Source organism: Macrobrachium rosenbergii, chromosome 5, assembly GCF_040412425.1.
Source record: "Macrobrachium rosenbergii isolate ZJJX-2024 chromosome 5, ASM4041242v1, whole genome shotgun sequence".
NCBI classification, from domain to species: Eukaryota; Metazoa; Arthropoda; class Malacostraca; order Decapoda; family Palaemonidae; genus Macrobrachium; species Macrobrachium rosenbergii.
Window position 1 is genome coordinate 65939337 of NC_089745.1, and position 23445 is coordinate 65962781.

General features: G+C 40.0%; 1 protein-coding gene across 2 annotated transcripts in view; it reads right to left on the bottom strand.

Annotated features, from left to right (window-relative positions):
* Positions 1-23445, bottom strand: part of LOC136838862 (uncharacterized) — a 95626-nt gene that overhangs the window by 39032 nt on the left and 33149 nt on the right. Inside the window, exons 4-6 of one of the 2 annotated variants that reach the window (XM_067104523.1) lie at positions 22668-22858; positions 20007-21055; positions 19472-19749 (exon numbers count right to left, since the gene is read on the bottom strand). In XM_067104523.1, the coding sequence (XP_066960624.1) occupies positions 19472-19749; positions 20007-21055; positions 22668-22858 (1518 nt within the window). Of the gene's footprint in view, positions 1-19471; positions 19750-19877; positions 21056-22667; positions 22859-23445 lie in introns of both variants that reach the window. The other variant, XM_067104522.1, reaches the window with a different exon arrangement.

Here is a 23445-nt window from a genome sequence, read left to right on the forward strand (position 1 = left end):
ATACAGTACTGTATATGTACTATCTTTCATACTAATATAAAGACACAGAACATTTCTATGTTCCATACTACAAACTTCTTATTTTACTCATGCTAACTTCCCAGCAGTGTGGTACAAGATATCTTGAATTTTCCTTATTACAACACACCCTTACTTCTTATTCTGTATCACTGATGCTTCAGCCAGTGCAGTGGAAAGATAACCTACAGTACTGTATTTATACTACTTATGCTGAGCTGTTCATGAGGTTGGAAGTGAGGTTACAGTTCTTTGAAACTCCAGTCCAAATGGAGACATGTTGTGTCTTAAAAGAGTAAGTAATACTCTTGATGAATATAATAATACTAGAATAAACACATTCTGCTGATTATGATGTACTGTGCAAGTGGGCTTCCTCTGTTTGTGGGGATACCTACCCTGAGGGCGCCATGTTCTTTTGTCTTTAAAATGACCCAATCACCTTGATAACTTTCATTTTCATTTATGAACAGCAAAGTTTAGAGAATGAAATAAAAAATATAATACAAAAATAACAAATGTATTTTAAAGATAATTATACTATTTAAAATGAAATCTGCATAATACAAAAGGTAATGCAGCTCTCCCAAGTTACACCCATTCTGATTTGCCCACTGGGACTATCTGAATTAACATGTTGTCAGGGACAGCTGTCATGAGGATTAAATACTTGAAACTGTTACATGATCATAAGCATGGTGCTGCCTTTATTTCTTGTTATGTTATGTATCCTATTTGTTAATGATGGTATTTTTGTTTTAAAGAAGGGTTTAGACTCACATTACAGCTGCACTATTAAATTAAAATATTATCTGGACAGCTACCATATCTGTCATATATCCAATACATTTACCAAGACTTTTTCCACACAGTGCCTGTAACTTGATAAATGTCTGATACTCTCCACAGAATAAATCTTTCAAAAGAATGAAATTTACAATTTCTATAATGCATTACTGTACACAACCATTAAATACATTAAGCACTCAAGACATGCTCTCCGATAAAAGGTGTAAAATATAATTATCTTCTCATCTGCAGTAAAATGTATGAGAAATGGAAAAGTACACAGCACGTATAGGGAGATATTAAGCCCCTAAAAACCACAATACTCTATCTAAAACACATATGTTGATTTCATCCTACTAAACTGATAGCGCTTACCTCTCAATGTTCCTCAGAGTTGTAAGACCTGAGTGAAGAAAGCATCACCTGTGAGAAGTACAGTACCCAATGTTTCAAATTGCATGAAACTTCAACTGTATGCAACTGAACTGAGGAAAAGTTGTTACCTCCAAAGGTTTATTTTACTTGGTGCCAGAAAAACTGCTAACAGAAGTAGTCTTCTATTCCCCAAAATGTATAAGAAAAGCAAATGGAAATATGAGGGAGGAGAAGCACCACGCTGTGGTGGAAAGGCGAGCCTTAGAAGTTAGAATATTTCTGTTACCTTGGGAACATACTCGACTATGAAGCAGGTTTTAAGAGGGATGTGAGATGATAAAATAATAGCAACAACCTGAATGAAGTGGAGATATTACACTAGGCTACTGGTAAGTTAGTTTTCCATTAGGAAATAGATGCACGCATAAAGCCTGCACTATAATACAGTTGACCCCCCATATTCATGGGGGTTAGGTACCACAACCACCTGCGAATACCGAAAATCCGCAATATATTGGAACACCCCCTCTAAAATGCTTATAACTGTGTATTTTAATAATTGAAAGACCAAAGACCCTCTAAAGACTCTTATAACAGCCTATTTTAATAGTTCACTGCCTACTTGAATAGTCAAAACACCAAATATACCTTAAAACTGTCATCAAAAACACTAATATTTCAAAGTCATCTTACAATATTACCCTTAACAATAGACAGTATGGCTTACAGCTAAATGTGAAAACTATTCAAGTTAGCACCCCTATTTTCTGGTAGTACATCCATTTTCTCTCATATAGTATTGAAGTTGTCCTGTTTTCTTTTTACAGTCCATAGGGGAAACACTAGGAATTCACAGGTACTGTACACTACCTAAATATTTAATATGCATTAAACAAAAATTTTATTGATATTTTGCTGTTTACATTAATATTAATATCTGAAAATTAGTAAATCAATTATCAATTAGCCACAAAAATAACATGAAAATACAGTAATCAGTGAGTATTTCTCAATGAAAAAATCTGCTAGATTTTTAAAAGATGTAACTCATCTTCTTACACAGAGTGCTGTGGAGTGGTGGATATGAGGTGTACAGTGGCTGTGAAATGGAGTGAATCTGAAAGACTGAGATAGTGTGCACTTGTGACTAGAAGGGGTGAGAAACTATGTCAGAAAGTTTTAGATAAGGATGTGCTGGGATAAACAGAGTACACAGGCTCTGAAATCAAGGAAAAGAACATAGATGAGGACTCAGACCAGATGGTAATTCAGGCATAATTAATCAAGACAGAAGTGGGAAAAGCTCATTTCTAATCTCAAAGGGGGCAAAATCTAGTGTAAAAATGTTAATAATGATGATCATAAGCACTGTCTCAATCCTTAATACCTGTCCATGTATTTTACATGGTAAAAAAACACCAACAATTTCCCATGGTACAAATATTTAGAAAAATTAGCAGGTGTCATGATATTATTTTTTCCTGAAATACTGTATTTGACAGCATGTTGAATGCACCTCGACTTCAACAGAACATATTCAGGAAAAAAGGTTTGTCTATTTATGCATGTAATGTTTAAAGAAAGCTACATTACAAAATATAAACTACAGCCCCTGTCAGGCTGTTACGACACTGACAGTATCCATTTGAAAATGTCAAATAGTACAGATATATTTAAAATAATTTTAATAAAACCATTTCACAGTACCCAACTACTGACCATTGCATTCTGCTAATGTTTCCAATCTCAAAATGATCAGATGCTTGTGTGCAACCAATATCACCATTGCCATATGTTGCCAAATGATAGCTGACTGAGCACTACTGACATCTGCACTGCCATTAGTGGCTCAATGAAACATAATTCACATAAATTTTTTTTGGAAAAATTTTTTTTTTAACAAAGCTGGGTAATGAAAATAGTATTTTCATAATAAAATTAAGTTTCATATATACTTACCAAGTAATCATATATACTCACCAAGTAATCACATAGCTATAGTTTTCACTCACATAGCAATTAAAAATTTTGAAGTTCGTGGTAGTGATTCGTTTATTTATAATGTGGGTAATTACCCCACCCTCTATCAGGGAATGATAGGTACAATGTTAACAGCGAACGTCACTACTTTTGTACTTAATGTCCATCTGAGGGGAGGAGGGAGGGCTCTGATCTTGTAATTGCTTGGTAAGTATATATGAAATAATTTTATTATGAAAATACCATTTTCATATATATAACCTACCAAGTAATTACATCGCTGAATACCACATTGATAATTCGTGGGATAAATGGACATATTCTGTTCCAAAAACAATCAGATAAGAGGATGAACTTACAACATAAAAATCTCTTAGCATTGATAAAATGCTTGTTGTAATCTTCCCTGGCAAGAGAGCCGCAGTAGATGATTACTGCCTTGGTCTGTGTCATCTTGACCTGTAGCGACTTAGAGTGAAGGAGACTTCCGAACACCCATAAAGCAAAACAGGAAAACTGCCCTTGCCCCAGGCACAGTACCAAAATACAATAGACCAATAAAAAATAGTTACTATCAACAATAAAGATTAAAACCATCATACCACTACCACAGACTGGTGGGCACTCCAGGTATAAGTAACCCCAGGCTCCCCAAAAAAAACTCGACACCTAAAAATTTCAAGGCGAAGGAGTTACGGATAGGAAGGGTTGCTTCCTATGCTTCCTTCCCCAATACCGAGCCAGTCACCTATGACGGACCTAAGGTACTGCAATTTTTGTACGTCGTTTCAATTTCTTTAAGATAGTATGAGACAAAAACCGAATTGCATTTCCAGTACGTCGACTGGAAGATAGTCGAGAGTGACATACTATGCCTAAAGGCATACGAAGTGGTGACAGCTCTAATATCGTGTGCTTTCACCTTAAAGGAAGGTGGGACATCCTGTTCTGAGAGTGTGCCTCGATGATCAGACTTCCAAGAAAAAATGACAGAGCATTCTTAGTCAACGGTTTTGAAGTGTTCTTGATGGAACACCAGAGGTTACTGGCAAGGCCTCTGGTTCTCTTTGTCCTGTCTAAATAATACCTCAGCGCCCTCACTGGGCAAAGGACCCTTTCCTCCTCATCTGGTCCTAGAATGCCCATAAGGTTTTTAATACGGAACAAACATGGCCAGGGATTAGACAGGGACTCGTTCTTAGCAAGGAAGCCCATACAGCTTCTCCCTTCGAGAAACCAATGCACTTGTCTATAGCCTGCAACTTGCTTACTTTTTTGGAGGTTGCCAAGGCAACAAGGAAAAGTCTTCTTAGTTAAATTCTTGAATGAAATGGTACAGAGAGGTTTGAAAGCAGGACCCATTAACCATTTAAGTACAACATCCAGGTTCCATGTCATGGAGTTGTCTTTCACCTGTTTATAAGTCTCGAAAGACTTAATCAGAGCTGTTAGGTCTTTATTGGAGGTCAAGTCTACATCTCTATGCTTGAAGACTGATCCCAGCATAGCTCTATACCACTTATGCAGCTTCCTTTGATCCAGAGACTAAATGCTGGAAACTTCCTGAGTGTCCAGAAGAGCTCCCCATCCCTGGTCTGAGGCGTTTGCAGAGGAGAGGTCGGGCTCGGAAATAGCACACTCTCCCTCTGAAAGCCTCTCTCTGGATGTCCACCACCAGAGATCCTCCTTCATCTCGTTCGTAACTGGGAACGTCACCGTGTCTTGTTGCTGTCTTCTGTTCCAGCTTGCACATAGAAAGAACTGAAGGGCCTCATATGAACATGGAAGTGGGCGACACTGGAGCAGCTGGTTGGAAGTGAGAGGGGAAGATTGCCAAAAAATATCTCATCAGGAAAGCATAAGCCGTAGGAGGAGCGTCTGGTACTACTACTTCCTCATTTGAAGAAACAGGAGATAAAATAAGGCCTTGAGAAGGCTTATGTGAAGGGGGAGCCTTATGCAGAAGACCCAAAACATCTTCCAACTACTTCTTGATATATGTGAAAGAAGGATTTTCAGGCACATGAGCGGGGGACGATGATGTAGGTGTGCGTTCAGTGGAAGTCAGGTGGACAGTTGGTGCCAGGCGCTCGGTTGGCACCAAGCGCTTTGTGGGAGCCGAGCTGGCTTGAGGCGGGCGCTCGGGGGAGTGAGGTGGGCGCTCTGGAGTCCGAGATGAGCACTCGACAAACACTCTGGATGCTCATATGGACACCTGGAAGAAGAAGAGCGTTTCTTCGAAGAGCGCATATGAGCCAAGTGATGAAGTTCAGCATGTGAACGCTTGGAAGAAGGGTGAATGGGGCTGTGCCATGTACTGCAACCTGGTTGCCAACTAGCGGAATGGTCCTTAGCAGGCTTTGGAGAAAAGGGAGCGGCATCTCTATCATGATGTCTCTTCAAGGGACGAGATTCTCCTGGGAAGAGCCAAAAACACCTCTTATTAGCACTACAGTCACTATTGGAGTCATACGATAACTGAAGGGCACTCACTGTGACGCCTTTCTATCGGAGTCAGACGATAACTGGTCGGCACTCACTGTAACGCCTTTCCAACAGCTGTCAGAATTACAAAGCACTGAGTCGGATGAGGGGGCGACTGCCGTTGGACAAATCCCGCTAACCTCCTCTGGATCTCTGGTGTGTCTGCTCCCAGGTTCAGGGAAGTGTGACAGTGACCTTCGCCTGGGAGCATCAGCGGGATGGACAGCCATCTAATCCACTGGCACTGACACTTGTTTAATACTCTGCATTTCACCTATATGGACTTGAAGCAATTCACCCAACTCAGACACAATATTAACCACGAGATCGAAATTTACAATCAACCTTACTCTTGAGGCTGGCTACGGTACCTGGATAGGAAGCATGGGAGCAAGGAAGAAGAGTTGATGGAGAATTACAGTATTAGGAGGACTAAGGATGGGGGATAAAGTAAGGGCAGTAGAATTAATGTTATGGTCAATGAGTTGAATGTTAGTGACAGTCTACAATCTGAGCTCTACTCTCTACACTCTGAGGTCTATTTTCGGCTCTAATAGCCGCCTTCCTTTTCCTATCTCTATCTAACTTTATCCAAATAAGACCTGAGAACCACCAAACACATTCATCACAAGTGAGATCTATTGAACACTCTTGTCCTCTACATTTTGCACAGATCATATGACTATTGAAGGTTACTTTGGTCATTCGGGTCTTGCAACCCTCCCTACTATACCTAACACTTGATGAACTGGAATCAGACATCGTAAATAGTGTAGAAAAGCCACTAGGCTAAGCTGAAAAGCTACCAAAATAATGGGTACTTCACCAAATCCTTGGGAAAAGCGAAGAAAAACTTCAAATTCAACCACCAAACCATTCAATGTTGATGGTAAAGCTGGCAGAAAAGTAGTAACTATCGCTGTTAACACTGTACCTATTGTTCCCTGATAGGGGGCAGGGTAATTACCTACACTAAGAAGTTGTAAATAATCCAATGAGAAATAGTCAGTTTTTGACAAGTCAACAACTATAACAACTCTTAACAAATACATGATCATTCAGCTGTTTCTCAATTCAGTTCTTCGTGTCAGTACTTGCTGTTGTTTATGCCAGTGTTTTGAATAAAATAATAAGAGGTTGTTATTTATAAGAAAAAATAATAATTATTGGACAAGCCATAACTTAAGTAAGCCTGACTGAATGCATGACGATTTGTATTCAGCCTCCCAAACGTTTACTTCTAGGCTCAGTCATGGCCACATATTTAAGGTCTCAGAATAGTTGCAAAGTTGATCAGTCATTAAGTGGCACAGGTTGTATAATGATAATATAATACTAATAATAAGCATAATAATGTCATTTAAGTAAATATCATTATGGAGTCAGACCAGGCAGTGTGGACCATCTGTGATAAAATTAGCCTGTCAGCCTTTGGGAGGTCTCAATTTTGCATATAAAGCCTAGAAGAGTTTTTTTTTTTTTCAGTTTTTAGGAAATAAAAGCATATCTTATACGGCAATAAACATGCTGAGTATAAGAAACTTCGTGAGTGTCCCCGAGGCCAGGGGTTGTTTTTCATTTTCACAAGTCAAAAGAGTGACTGGTTCTAAGACAAGTCAGAATCACTTGTGTGTATTTTCACTTTGATATAATGATCTCCATATTCCAAAAAATGTGCTCACTCTAACATTTTTTTAAACTATCATCATAATTCCACATATTCTATATTTATTGTTACAATGGGTGTTACAGATGCTTTAAAATTACTAACAGGAATATGTAAATGTGACACTGTCATACTAGTTGCATCTTTGGCAACTAGTAAAATTTGATTGTTTGGGATAGATATAGATACCAAACTGGGAATACATAATGGTAGCCAACTGTTCAGTACATAACTAGCAGATAAATGAACATACCTAATGACATACTATCTTTTTTTTTTATTCCTGCATGTATTGTTGCATTCATTACAGTACATAACAGATGGAAAAACCTTCATCAACCATTGTTTGCGATTATTCACAAATTCTATTTTCTTATATTAACTAGCATTTATATTGAGATTTATACTTTAGGGTACAGAATCCATGTACTCTATATATTACTGTTAACTATAAATTATACAGTAGTATCCTCAAGGAAAAAATGGAAAATTTTTCTGAAAGTTTCCACAAAGAATTTTCCTTGATGCAAATCTCTTAACATTAAGTTACTTTATGATGCCTATAATTAAAAGGATTAATCCTCAAGTTAATGATCATGATATTCATTATCAAGTAAATACTTAAGAGATATTTTTATTAGAGATTCACCTATATGAAAGAGAAAAAGTGGTTCAGCTGGAACACAGATTGACAGAGCAAAAACATACCTAGGCTAAACTAGATCAGCCAAGTTGTTAAGTAAATGAACTACGCTATATCAGGGATCTTTGCGTCATGATTTTACTGTATTTATGCCAGCTTTCATGCTTTAGTGGTGGTACTAAATTTTTTTATCACTGACTGTTACTGAGTGACTGATTACTACTAGAATCATATTATGTAACAAGACTCAACGTGGATATCCTGATCTACCAAGTAATCTTGTAAGCTTTAGTACTCAGATTGTTGTATGAATGTGGGTTCACCCAATCTTGGAGGAAACACTACAAAAGAAGACCACTCTGCTACCAAGGGCATGAGCCACTCTAGAGCTGGGTATCCAAACCACTCCCCTTCAAAAGGGCTTAAAGGATCTATGCCATGCTTTAATAAAAACCAAAGTCATCCTCTTGCTAAGGTTCCAGGACTCTCTTCTAGTAAAAATACAGGCCATTATAATGTTCAGAACCCAAGGTACTCTTCTTGTACAGATTCAAGAAACTCTACTGTTAAGGACCATTGTTACTTTATTACACTTAATGTTTTGGATTCAACTGCTTCACTTCTCTGGGAGCATTTAGTTTTGCCACCAAGAAATCAAGTAACTCTTCTGCTAAAGGTTCAAGCCAGTCTTTAGAATTCAAATCCCATTCTTCAAAATGTTCCAGCCAGTTATTTCAGGGGGAATCTAGTCTTTCAAAGAAACAAACAAAAAATCTAATGATCTAAGTTTGGAGCACTTTAGGATTCTGAAAGTTCTAGCTAAATGCCGACCTGCACGCAAGTTTCTGATAGACTCTAGAGAGAAAGATACCAAGGATTAGCAGTTCATCTTTATCACAGTCTTCTTTTTCAAGTTCTTCAGATGAGACCATAGTCCCTTGAATTACTCACGGTACTTCTATAAAGTACCAAGAAGAGGTCTGCTTGGTTAGGCAGCCTTCTGCTGATACAAACATTAAGAAGTCTCCTCATTCATTAATTTCACCTCCTTCTAACCCCATCATAACTTCTCAAATACCAGTCAAGAAATGCAACATGAAAAGGATTTGGACAATATTGTTTGGTGGAACTTTTGATACACTAAGACATCACATGGGTGAACACAATATGGCTACAGTTAATTGAACCACTCAACTGGGTATGTGGCCGCCTTAACTTGTAAAGGCATCACAAACAGCAAAAAGTAATCTCAGCCCCCGACAAAAGGTTCACAATCAAAAGTGAAGGGTAGTTTTCCACTTGTTATTTGTCCTGGCCATCCATGACATCTCACTGGATGTCAAGGATATAATGGCAGAGAGAGGAACAAGTAAAAGCTACAATAAGTCCATGTCATCACCTAAGCTCTTTCTAACTCCAAGACTGGAGATGTTATTGCATTGCTGACTACTCTTCTGAGGTAACTAAAGATTCCTTTTCAAGGGAAGGCTCAATTGGAAAACCACAAAGAGATTGTTTTATCCCTGGACAGATCTTCACACCTCAGTAAGAGAGATAAGTAACCAACTTCATGGATACATAATTCTGCCCACAATTTGCTATTATCAGTTTAAAGGGGAAAATTGATTCTATGGGAAGCAAGGCTGAGATATGATATTACATAGTGCATCACTTAGTAAATACTCCAGACAATCTGTTGCCAGCTGGAAAAGAGCCCCAAAGAGCAGTACAATCTCATTCCAAAGAAACTGACACCAGAAATAACCAAAAACTCCACCCTTCAGACCTTCACCTCAAACAACTCCACAAAAAGGGTAAGTCTCACTGTAAAGGTGGAGGATCCAGTAGGGGATTCAACAGATCACCCACCATGGGGAAGAAGATATGAGGTTTCTCTTCCATGACCTCTTGACCTCAACTGGGAGCTCATCTCAAAAAATCTTGGAGGTCAAATCTTGGAGGTCATGTAGGAAAACAGGAGAGGAACCTTGGATTGTGCAGATAGTTTGAGAAGGCTCCTTTCTGGAGATGTGGCCCCAATGGCATTAAGATCCTTCAAGTTTCATCCTCATAGACCAAATTTCAGGCATTGGGGTGAGAGGCAGACACTGATGCTGGAAATGGGAGCACTTGAACAGGTAACAGAAAGCTTCTTGGGTTTAACAGACATATGCTTAGTGCCCCAAGGTCAACAGCTTAATCCACCTGAGCCCTCTGAATTAATTTTTCAAGCAGCTCCTTCACAAGATGAAATTAGTCACTCTGTTAGTCCACCCAGAAAGGGATTTACAGCATCACTTAACTTGAATGATTTTTATTTCCATAAAGTCTGGCCCAGGCTCTGCAGATGTTCACCAGGATTCTAGCAAAAGTAGTAATCTGGGCACACAGGTATGAAATACAGTTGAGAAGGTACTGGACAACTGGTTACTGATGGCATAAGTTCAGAGAACTTTTATCATCATCTACGTTATCTACTTCCATTGTGACAAAAATGGGTTGCAGATCAACTAGGAGAAGTTACTCATGGGATTAGCTACAAAGGGTATCTATCTCAGCATGCATACACATAGGTAGAGGGATTGGCTCAAACAACAGATGACACAATCATAAGATTTTATTTACTGATGGAGGAGTTCATACAGTCTTGTGTCTCTTAGTAAGCTTCTGGCATGTCCTCATAGTCAAATGCTATCTCAACAAATGATAATCCCTTATAGCAAATTCAGGATACATTCTCTGTTACTGCATTATAGCAAGTTGCTGAAAGCAGCTAGGCAGCCAGACAGCTCCCTAGTTCCTATTCTGTAAGAAGAACAGACCTAAGCTGATGGCAATACACAGCAATTTGGAAAAAGGTGTAAAATCAGTCCCTCTTGCTCCACAAGTTCTCCTTTTTTCACATGCCTCACGAACAGGACGGGGAAGTACGATTTTCAACATAAGAAATTATCAAAACTGCAGGTAGTATTCCTGGCCCTGAAAACCTTTGAGCTGCATGCTTTAGACTGGAATTGGGTCATGTCTGACAATTCAATTATAGTAGCATATCTGACATCACAGGGCCATGGTAATGGAAAACTGATTCTATTAGGCAATAATAATATTCATAGGCCAAACAGTATAGGTCAATATTCCAATATCTGTGCACAGAAAATACATATCTGTACTAGGCAGCTGCAGCATGGAAAACCGTTCTTCTACCAGTAGCCGATATTTTCAAGGTGCTGTGGCAACTGTAGGAGGGCCCTGTTGCTCGACTTATTGACACCAGTCACAACTGCAAGCTACCTGTGTATTACTATCATACCAGATCTTGTAAAATGAAAAGTAGTTGCATTTAACCACCTGTGTGACAAACAGGTGTGGTATGCTTTTCTTCCTTTTACAATAGTAATGAAAGTGCAGGACAAAGTGATGATCTCCAAGAGTCTAAAAATGACCTTGAAAGTTCCTCTCTTTCCAAAGCAAGATTGTTTTCACAGCTTTCTTGTTGTACATCTATAGTTCCAAAGGTTCCACCAAAGCCTGGCTATTCTGGATTGCCTCAAGTGCAATCCCTAAGCCACAGAGGTTCCACAATGCATTTATTCCAGCCAAAGTGGAGATCCTTCTATAGTTTGTGCATTGGAAGAGATATAAAACCATTCGATATCACTGTTCCCAATATAGCAACTTCCTTTTATTTCTTTCTGAAGACAAGGTTTGCTGGTGACACCTATTAAGTTGTAGGTCAGCCTTTACCACATCTTTATTACTCAAGGAATAAATCTTTCTTCTTCTAAGGAAATGAAAATATACAAACTTTCACAGACAACTTTTTAAAAGGACCATTAATCCTTCCAGGTGAGATCTTTTCACAATCGTAAGAAGTCTGTTTAAAACAACTTATGAATTATTGCAGTAGGCTTCACTCTTCAGCTCATACTGAACAATTTTTCTCCTGGCATTTGCATCTTGGTTGCAAGTTAGAGGGCTTCTTGCCTTGTCTAGCAGAATCACTCAAACTGAAACTTGGGTCAAAGGTCTGTCTTTTGCCACTGATTTCACTGCAACGACAAACACTTCAAGATTTTTACAACTGCTCAACAGAAAATTTCACTATTACTTCAATTAAGGGTCCAGGAAGAACCTTGAGATTGTATCTTCACAAAACTAATGATTCCAGAAGAGGTACAACTAGGCTGTTCTTATCCATGGGTGCATTAAGATGCTTGTTACATGCAGTCCCTGGTTAACGGCAGGCTCGGTTAACAGAGATCCGGTTTTATGGTGCTTGTCTAGCATCGAAAATCGGCAATTTTTGGTGCCGAAAATCGCAGATTTCTGCTTATCGGCACCAATAATTGGGTATTGGCGCCGATACATACCTAACAGAGGCGCTGATACATACCTAACAGAGGCGCCGATAACCGAAAATCGGCGCTTTTTGACGCCGATAACCCCCGAAAATCGCCGAAATCGCCGATTTTCGGTTAGCGGCGATTTTCAGTTATCATCACACCCTCAGAAACGGAACCCCGCCAATAACCGGGGACTGCCTGTATTAAAAATACAATTTTCTATTGGTTTAGGAGGAGGATTTTTAAGAGCTTATGAAAATGGGATGGATGATGAGCCCTTCCATGTTACGGTTGATGCTCATCAGATCAGAGCTTCATCTAAATTAATGAATTTTAAACAAAATTTAAATCTTAACATGATTTTAATACAGGCTCTTGGAGACAATCATCAAACATACCAAATTGCAGCCCTCTAGCCTCAGTAGTTTTTATTTTATTAAGGTTAAAGTTAGTCATAATCGTGTGTCTGGCAACGATATAGGATAGGCCACCACCGGGCCGTGGTTAAAGTTTCATGGGCCGCAGCTCATACAGCATTATACGAGACCACCAAAAGATAGAACTATTTTTGGTGGCCTTGATTATACGCTGTACTGTAAACGTGATTGTGCCAAAGAAACTTTGGCACATTTTTTACTTATTTAAAAATTATATTTTCATGATAAAATAAAGTTTTTATATACTTACCCAGTAATTACTTAGCTAAGAGTTTCTACTCGAACGGCAACTTGAATTTTGAATTCCACGGTAGTGATTCTTTTGTTTGTGTAGGTGACAAGACCCTGCCCACTTTCGGGGTACGAGAAAGGAACAAGACAGCCAATAGCTCAATTTGTTACTTAGCTAAGAGTTTCTACTCGAACGGCAATTTGAATTTTGAATTCCACGGTAGTGATTCTTTTGTTTGTGTAGGTGACAAGACCCTGCCCACTTTCGGGGTATGAGAAAGGAACAAGACGTGGTGGGGAATTATGGACAATACTACAGTCCCCAAAACACTAATAAGTTAATGAACTTGGGGGAATAAAAATTAGGCTAGCATTGAAACAAAGCTTGTTGTTTCCTTACCTGGTGTGAGATCTGCTGCAGGTAGATACTCCCTCTGGTTGGCACTCATCTCACCTGCAGTGGTGTGGCGGTATAGCCATGAAGTGGCTCTACTGAAGTGGGAAACTTTGCAGTGAAGGAGTACTCCGAAGGCTGACGAAGTATAACATGAGATTTGCGGCGAAGGTCATTACCGAAGGCCAACAAAGCATACAGATCTGCCCCTGCCCAGGGCACAGTATCACAGTACAAAAAATACCAGACAACAAAGTCACCTACTGTACACCATACAATTAAAAACATAAATTTAAAAAACATGACCATTACCTAACACTAAAAACTGGTGGGCACTTCAGGTACCCCCCAAGGCTCCCCTAAGACTCAACACCATGTTCAAGGTGAAGAGACAGAAATAAGGAAGGAATACTTCCTACACTTCCTCACCCAATACTACACCAGCTACAACCACAGGTCCCAAGGTACTACAATTCTTGTAAACTGTCTCAACGTCCCACAAGTAATGCATCACAAACACTGATTTGCACCTCCAATACTTTGCTTGCAGAATCAAAGAGAAGGAAAGATTGTGCTTAAAAGCTACCAAGGTAGCAACTGCCCTGACATCGTGTGCTCTAATCTTCAAGACCGGCAAGTCATTCTCCACTATCTAGGAGTGTGACTCTATAATGAGATCCCTCAAGAAGAAAGAAATGGCATTCTTCAACACGGGTCTAGAGGGATTTTTCACGGAGCACCAAATATTATTAGACAGCCCTCTAATCTTCTCGGTTCGATGTAAACAGTACCTGAGGGCTCTCACCGGGCACAGGTCTCTTTCCTCCTCTTACGTACCTATAATCTCTGATAAGCTTTTAATGGTAAAAGTATGATTCCAAGGTAGTGATGGGTTTTTGTTCTTTGCTAAGAAACCTAAGGAGAGGGAGCAAACTGCATCTCCTTGAGAAAAGCCGATCCTCGTCAATCGCGTGAAGTTCGCTGATCCTCTTCGCAGTGGCCAGAGCCACGAGAAAAATAGTCTTCCTTGTCAGGTCCCAGAGAGAGGAAGAGTGCACAGGTTCAAAGAGCGGACTAGTAAGCCACTTAAGGACTATGTCCAGATTCCACGAGAAGGTCTCCTCCTTCCTAGACTTGGAGATAATAAAAGACCTAATGAGGTCAGACAGATCTTGATTAGCAGAAATGTCAAGTCCTCTATGGCAGAAAACAGAGTTAAGCATTGCTCTGTACCCCTTTACTGTGGAAGCAGACAGGCCCCTCAAAGATCTCAAATAAAGGAGGAAGTCCGCTATTTGAGCGATATATGTTTGGGAAGATGAAATGTTGTTCCTTCTGCACCAAAGTCTAAACACTGACCACTTTGCCTCGTAGACTCTGTTGGAGGAATTATGTCTACATTGGCAATAGCCTTCGCCGCCGATCTAGAAAATCCTTTCGCTCGGATGAGTTTGTTAACAGTTGAAAGCCTGTCAGGGCCAGGGTAGATAGACTTTGGTGGAACTTCCTGAAGTGGGGCTGTCTGAGAAGACTTGGAATTGCAGGAGGAGTCTTGGGAAGTCTACAAGGAGATCGAGCAGTTATGGGAACCACTCGTTCTGTGGCCAAAAGGGGCCACAAGGGTCATCCTTACGTTGTGGTGAGAGCGAAACTTCTTCAGCACTTCTCATATCATCCCAAATGGCAGGAAGGCGTAAAGATCCAGACTGGACAAATCTTGGATCACTGCATCCGCCGCCCATGCTAGGGGGTCTGGAAAAGGGGAGCAGAACAGAGGCAGGCGGTGATTTCTGAATGTAGCGAATAAGGCTATGGTCAGCTGTCCCCACAGATGCCATGGCTGCCACAAACCCGACGATCCAGCATCTATTCTGTGGGAAGGATCTGTTTTTGATGGCTCAGTTCATCTGCCAAAACACTGCCTTTGCCATGAATGAACCAGTGACTAATTGGGTCCGGTTCTGGTCTGCCCAGCACAGAAGGTCTCTCGCTATCTTGCAGAGAGAGAATGTGTTAGTTCCCCCCCAATGTTTTATGTATTCCAAGACCATGGTGTTGTCTGCCTGGACCATTACCGTCTTGTTGCGGACTTCTGTTGCGAAGTGCTGTAGTCCCAGGTGGACCGCTTTCAATTCTTTTAAGGTGGTGTGGAGCCATTTCTCCATTAGGGACCACCTTCCGGAGACTTCTAGGTTCCCGAGGAGAGCTCCCCAACCTAGATCTGATGCATCAGAAAAGTAGTCTAGGTCGGGGCTCACCAGGAGAAGAGATTTCCCTTCCATCAACTTTTCTTCGGACATCCACCAATGCAGGTCTTCCTTTATCTCTGGAGTTACCTGAAAGCAGTGACGGTCTTGATGCATTTTCCGATCACAACAACCTCTTAGGTAAAACTGCAGCGGTCTCATGTGGAGCCTCCCCAACCTGACAACCTGCTCCAAGGAAGCCAGAGTATCCAAGAGACTCATCCACCGAGTGGCAGAGCAAGAGCAAAGGGAGAGGAACAGGTCAACTTTCCTTAGGCAGTCCTTCACTCTCTTGGGAGACAGAGAAGCCCGAAAACTCAGTCTACATGAATCCCCAAAGATTCTCTGAGTGGGAGTCAACTGCAACTTCTTGTGGTTCAACAATAATCCTAATTCTTGTGTCATTAGAAGCATCTTCTGCAGGTCCTCCATGCAACGCTCCTTCATGGGAGAACAGAGGAGCCAGTTGTCTAAATATTTACTCCTGCTAGATGGAGCCATCATGCCAGGGGAATACCTATGGGGCAGTTGAAAGGCCGAAACAGAGTGCTCAGAACTGAAAGACTTGATCCTTGAATACAAATCTGAGGTACTTTCTTGAATCTATGTGAATAGGAATATGAAAGTACGTGTCTTGCATGTCTAGGGAGATCATCCAGTCTCACTGATGGATGGATACAAGAACAGAATTTGTTTCCATGTTGAATTTTGTCTTCTCTATCAAGACATTCAACACACTCATGTCGAGCACCGATCTCCATCCTCCCGAAGACTTGGGGACTAAGAATAGACAGTTGTAGAATCCCTTCGACTCAACGTTTCTGACTACCTCCATGGCTCCCTTGTTGAGGAGAGAGGAGAGAGGAAAGTTCCTTTGAGAGGGCACTGATCTGACTCTTTCTTGCTCCATCTCTCCCAAAAGAGAAGTAGCCTGGCACCAATTGGGGCATGAAGGACTGGAATCTCACTTGTGAGTAGATAGCTTCATTGTGGATTTTTTGATTGCTCTACATGAGATGAGGACTTGGTGGAGAAGGTGGGCCAATTTCTTTGGCGCTTCGTTGATTGGGTCAAAAGATCTTTTGTTAATTTTTTATGCAAGCTTGAAGCGATCTCACTCACCGTGGGTTGAGGGAACAAATGATCCTTGTCAAGAGAGGGAAAACAGGAGGGTCGATTTCTCCAAAGCTGTTACCCCCTTCGATGCAAAGGAAACCCAAAGTTCCTGCTTCTTGAGAACTCCCATTGCAAAAAGGGCAGCTAATTCCTGAGAACCATTTCTAACCGCCTTGTCAGCGCAGGAAAGCAAGTTAAGGAAGTCTGTAGAGCAATCCCTCGGGAGAGAGGGATCGTGAACTTTCTTGGCTAAAGCTCCTATGCACCAGTCAAGAAAGCTTAGTACTTCAAAGGATTGAAAAAGACTTCAATAAATGATCCACTTCTTGTGCTGAAAAGAATACCTTGGCAGAAGAAAGAGCGGATCTACGTCCCACGTCAATGAGCCCCGAGAAGTCTGCCTGGGAGGAGGCAGCCACTCTCAAGGAAGGAGCTTCTCCCGTGACGTAGGATAAATACCGCCTGTGTGAAAGACGGAAGGGCAGAATACTGAAGCAGGCCTTTCCTTGTTCCCTCTTCTCAGAAAGCCAGCTCTCCACTTCACATAAGGTTTTCTCTGATGTAGAAGAGAGAACCATCTTAGGAAGCTTGACGGAGTCTGAAGGCTGACAACTCATCATGAACGATGAAGCCAGGGAGGTAGGAGTCACAGGAGTGAAGAATTCCGAAAAATTCTGGAGTAAAATCTTGAGAAGGGATGTGTACGGAGACGCAGTCGAGTCCTGGTCAAGATCTTCGTCATCCAAAGAGATCGGAGACAAGGCAGGATCTGAAGAAGCTGTAAGCACTGAAGATTTCTGAAGAAGCTGTAAAATACTGTCCAACTGGTGCTGCAAAGGAGCCAGTGACAGGTCCATACCAGAAGAGGAAGGAAGGTTCACAGCCAAACTGGATGAAGAAGGCGCCTGGAGCTTAGAGGAAGTCGTCAAATCTTGGGCTGATACTGCAGACACACTAGCAGCAGAAGGTGCAGACAAAAGTCAGTCTTTAGGAGTCCCAGAGCACTTGCGGGTCGCTGAAGAATGTTCCACCAATACAGTGCAATCGGCTGACTCGGGGAAGTATGGCAGGGACTGTTGCCTAGGAGAATCAGTGAGACGAGCAGCCACCTCCTCCACTAACACTTCACTTTTATCATTTTTCTTTTCAAACCGGTGCACAAGGACATGCATCAATGCCCCTAACTGGGTCTCTGTACTTACCACCAAATTTAACCTCTGATCAAATTTATTCTCTAGGCTGGTGAACCAATTGGCTTTGAAGTGCAGGAGCCAGGAGAAGGAGTAGGTGGTCTAGGAGAATGAACTGAGGCAGGAGAGGCAGGATTAATATGAGAAGAGACAACAGGATTTAGGGGTCAAAGTTTGACTAGCTATTTTTCCACCGGCTATAGCCGCTCCCTTTCTCTTTCGACCCCTCTCTAATTTAGATAAATGAGAAGCTAAGGTCTTCCATTTTAGTTCACCCCATTCCCTGCACTCGTCACGTTAGACTGATTGAACAAACCTGCCCTCTGCAATTGGTACAAAGGGTATGAGAGTCATAAGTCAATCTGATCATCCAGGTACTGCAGCCTTTGCTACAGTACTGGAAACTAGATGAGCTAGTGTTGGACATACTAAACTAGCTATCGAGTCAACAAACATTATGATCATTGAAAAAATAGGGGAATATGTCTAAATAACAATGCCAAAAGGCTACCATAAGAACATACTTTACTAAATGGGAGGAAAACCAATGATCTAAAAACCAAGCTGCTTTGTTAACACTGTGTGTGGACTCTTCAAGCGGTAGAAACAAACTGAGCTATTGGCTGTGTTGTTCCTCTCTCTTACCCCTAAAGTGGGCAGGGTTTTGTCACCTACACAAACAAAAGAATTGCTACTGTGGCATTCAAAGCTCAAGCTGCCGTTTGAGTAGAAACTCTTAGCTTAGTAATTACTGGTTAAGTTACTTACATAAAACCTAATCTTATTTGATAAAAAATTTACTTCTAAATAGCTTATTCACAGTGCATGATTGATTAGGCCCTTGATTTGTTAATGTATGTCCAAAAGACTTGGCTACACAGCCCACACCACTGATCTCAATTCTATATACATAACTACACCACTGTTTCATATCCATTTTCCCCTACAACCTTTGCACATTGATACCCCTCCTTATACAATTATCCACAATGCTATCCTCAACTGGGACCGCAAGTTTCACAAAGTGCATAGGGCATTTACATAAATAAAATTAAGTTTAAAAGCAGCCTGAATGATACAAGGATGTGCAAAGGTTTGTGTTGTGATCACATGCTGTTGTTTAATTTTATAAGGTAGGCAGCAAGCCTGATAGGGGGGTCAACTGTCATTTTCTCTTGCTGTTTCCCATAACACATATTCTTGTGTTAAAAAATACAATGAAAATGGAGAAATAACTCTTGCATTAGGCACATTACATATTCACATGTGCTTTCTTCTTTTACTGTTACTGAAGCCTAAATGCCTTGGGTGGTTTAATTCTTGTATCATACATGGATTCCTCAGCAATCTGGGAGAGAAAATTTCTCAAGCACAGTTTTAAGTGAACTGGGTGCCAGTTTTCTTAATAAAAAAATTAATAAAAACTTATGCCTTAAAAATCAACATTTTAAACTTTTTAACACACTCAACTCAAGACCAAGAGGATTTCATTTGGTACTAGTGCTCCCTGGAATATTTTGGCTTAAACTTTGTAAAATAAACAGTAAATGAACACTAACCTTCACTCTACATTCTGTGTTGTTCTGGCAGAATTCAGAATCTTCATTTGGTTTTGCCTTTTGCCACCAGAACACAAGTTGGCGGGCTTCTTGCATATGATCATATGGCACTTCTTCATCATCTGGATCTTCAATACCTGGAAACTGCAAGTTGGGTGCACCATGGTCTATAGCTCTTGTACGAAGAGACAAAGATGGACTAGCAGTTGCTGGTGTGGGTGGACCACTTGGAGATGGTGTATCATTTGCTTCAACAGGACTCTGACATATTTCATTTCCTATTAAAATATTTAAACCCCTTATCAAACATGTATAATTATTTTTTAGCAGACAATGATCCAAAAAAATATTTCTATTATATATCATTAGAACCCATAATTATTAGATAGAACCACACCATACCCACCAGACTGATCCAAATCCTGGGAACACGCCTGAGGAACTTCTAATGACAGTGACACTTCCTGACCTTGGGATAAATGACCAACTGATATGGCATGTACACTTGACATATTAAGCTGAAGGTTATTCTTACCAATATCGATGTCACTGTCCAATGAACCTCGTCTACTGTTAAGAGAACCATTTTCCATCTCAGACACTTTGGTGTGAATAGCTTCATTCAAATCAGTAAAGTCTGAACTTTCTTCATGACCATCAAATCCAAGATTTAAAACCCCTTCTCTACTTTCCAAGTAATATCTTGGTTTTTGTTCCTTACAGTTGAGGGATGTTCCAGATGTAGAGGGTTCGCATTCTGGTGTCTGGTTTAGACAAGATGCTTCAGACCTTGGTACAACATCAGGTAAGAGCACTGGAGGATTGGATGGCACATCTAACAAATAGTCATTTTCTGGCATTGAAGGTAAAGCACAAGCTCCCTCTGAAAGGAGTTTCGTTTTATCAGAGCTAGTACTCTGAGCACACTCTTTGTCCTGGTTTACAATAACACCTCCCTTATATGTTAGTGACATTCTGGATAGCTTAAGTGCTGGGAGGGAATGGCTTTCCTGTAATGGATGCCGTGTTGATTCCACACTTCCACTTTCCCCGCGTAATGATCCCGTCTGATTAAAATTCAAAAAACTTTCTCCAAGGTTATTTTGTAGAGCTTCTATACTAGAACGAGTCTGTTTGGACTCATTCTTCAGGCTGTTATGTTGTGAGCCACTTTTTGAGCTGGTTCCTCCTGTGTCTCCTCTGCTGGAATCAAATCTGAGAAAATCAGGCCGAAGAGTATTAGAAGCTTGTCTATGGATGGCCATGAGAGAACTGCTAAGAGAAAACTTTGATCTTTCTGATCTCGATCGAGGTTTTGGGCTGTTGGTGTTAGACTTGGGGCTGTGATTCCGCCCAGCTAACTTTGGGCTGCAAGGGCACGATCTAGATTGTCTGGGACTGTGAGGAGGAGGGGCTAAACGTAAAGCAGCATCTGGAGAACTACTGTCATCATTCACATTCATGCTCACACCATCCACAATATCCTGAGTTACTACTTCTTCAGAAAACAAATTGAAACTGGTTCTCAACTCATTATCCAACACTCTGTATGCACGTGCCAACTGCTCGTCACTTGCACTGTACCTGTAAAAAATATATGGTTAAATATGTTTTACAAACAAAGGCTTGCACAATTAGATGTTACTTCTTTCTTGCTAATATTAATATATGATTCTCTTTAGCTCCAAAGCCCATTTAGTCTAACCATATGTGCATACATCAAGTATAATCAAAACAACTTTTTTTTTTTTTTTCTATCCCAAATATCTATTGGTGAAAACAAAAATTAATTCCATTTAAAAATACAGTAAACCCCTGGATTTGTGTTCTCACAATTCGCGGACTCAGCGATTCACGGAAGTGAAGCCAGAAGACTTAAAAATTTTGGAATACTCTGAGTAATGGCAATGGAAAAGCAAGCTAAAATGGTTTGACACAAATAAGCAGATACCGAAACAACTGGAGACATGGGGCAGCTGAACTCAGAGCAAATGTGAACAATGGGGCAAATACATACTCTTAACATCCATAAAAACGTTTTATTAATTTTCGTAATTTTCAAAACTGACGCTGACCGTGTGAATCCTGATGCCCTGCTTCCACTTCTCCTCTCTCTCCAGATAGCCAACATCCCTGTGGATGTTTTTATCTATGGCACCTATGCAGCACAGGCAGCTGCAACACTGCAAGTCGGAAGATCAAGGAGGCTGGCACAACTGCCAGTTAAATTCAGAATCACCTAACATCACCCGAACCAGTATGTATGTGATGAGGAATGCCGTTCAGGTGTTCGAAAGTCTTTCCTTTTGTCTTTCACACAGTACAGTAATACAGTTTACAATATAATTGTAGATTTTTATTACATAAACTGTTTTTCGTTTCACGAGATAGTGAATTTCTTAGTAATTTTTGTAATACTGTAATGAATTTTTTACTACAGTCCTGTAGTTCTTAGATGATACTGAATAACATGTATACCTTAGTAGGATAAAGTACATTTCTTAACATTTTTATGTTTCCCTACATTGCAAGTTTTTGGATGCATCTGACCCCTGCTGTGCACTTAAACACCAAGCTGCATACTGATGTCTTTATTATAACTCCAGATACTACTTACATCTCATTCTTCTACCCACAGATGTGTCTAATAATTCCTTGCCTTTCAGCAATTTAAATGTAAGGTATTTACCTTTTTATGTATTTTGTGTTATCTGTGTAATGATATTTGCATCTTGCACTTTATGTTGCAGCCTTTGTCAATTCAGACAAATAAGCTGGGCTAGTACTGTACTTTTACTTCCGGCAACTGCCAATGCCCTGGGTAGACATCATTTAACAGTAAAAAGTGAACCGTACTGTACTGTACATGGATTTGCAATTCAAGAAAGGAATCAACTTGGTTAAATGAGACCTGTTAGTGTAGGTTATTTAGGTCAGTGTAAGGATACACAAAAAATTTCTCTTAATATTCCATTATGGTTGAATTTTTTGTGCCTATAAATGCAAGATTTTAATATCTAACACAGTTCTAACCTATTAAACATCATTTGGTAGTATGGAAAGTGAAAATATAAATCTTTTAATTCACTGCAGGAAGTAATATCCTAATCTCCGCTAGTATTTTTCACTAACAATTACCCACACAGTCTACTACATCAAAATGTTTACCATCCAAAAAAGGAAAATCATCATATACCTTGATAGGGCCTCTTCACTTATAGCTGGTTTCATGCACTCATCATCTGAACTCACTGCTGAAGTTTCTTCAGGTTTAAGGTTAGGACTCCTTGTTTCAAGTTTTACAGAAGGTACATGAGCTAAAACATTTTCTCCATCAAAACATGAAGACTCCTGATGCTCTTCATGAAGGCCTTCAGCACCAATTATCTGCAGATCAACAATATGTGAAAACAAGATTCTGTGAATAATAAACATTTTGAGTGAAAAAAAAAAAAAAAAAGAATTTTAAACTAAAAGCAGTAAAAATTTAAAAAATTAACCTCATACTAATTTCATAATCTAAACATAATGAATACAATGTAAAAGCAATGCCTTGCTGTAAATAAATCATGGTCTTAATAACGATAAAATAAAAATTGGTTTAGTGTCAACAGTTGTTCGATGGATGATGACATTTAAGACTAAGCACCGCAGCCAAAAAGACTGTTTAGCTGTAAAATGTAAAATAAAGAAAAGCAACCATAATGACCAATGATCTTATTTATTTACATTTATTATGGTTATTTATGTTGTTAATTTATCGTAAGAGACAGGACTTTACGAAAACTGGAGATTCCTATCTAAAAAGTGGAGAATTTAATAAACCACATTGTTTATGAGCATGTGCATTTTCAATTAACAGTATGAAGAAGACAAAATTCCAAACCAGGTAGACAGATACATCTAAATATCTCATACTACTTTCCTTTGAGATATGCTTTTCATTATGAAACATTAAAAGGAGAATACACTGT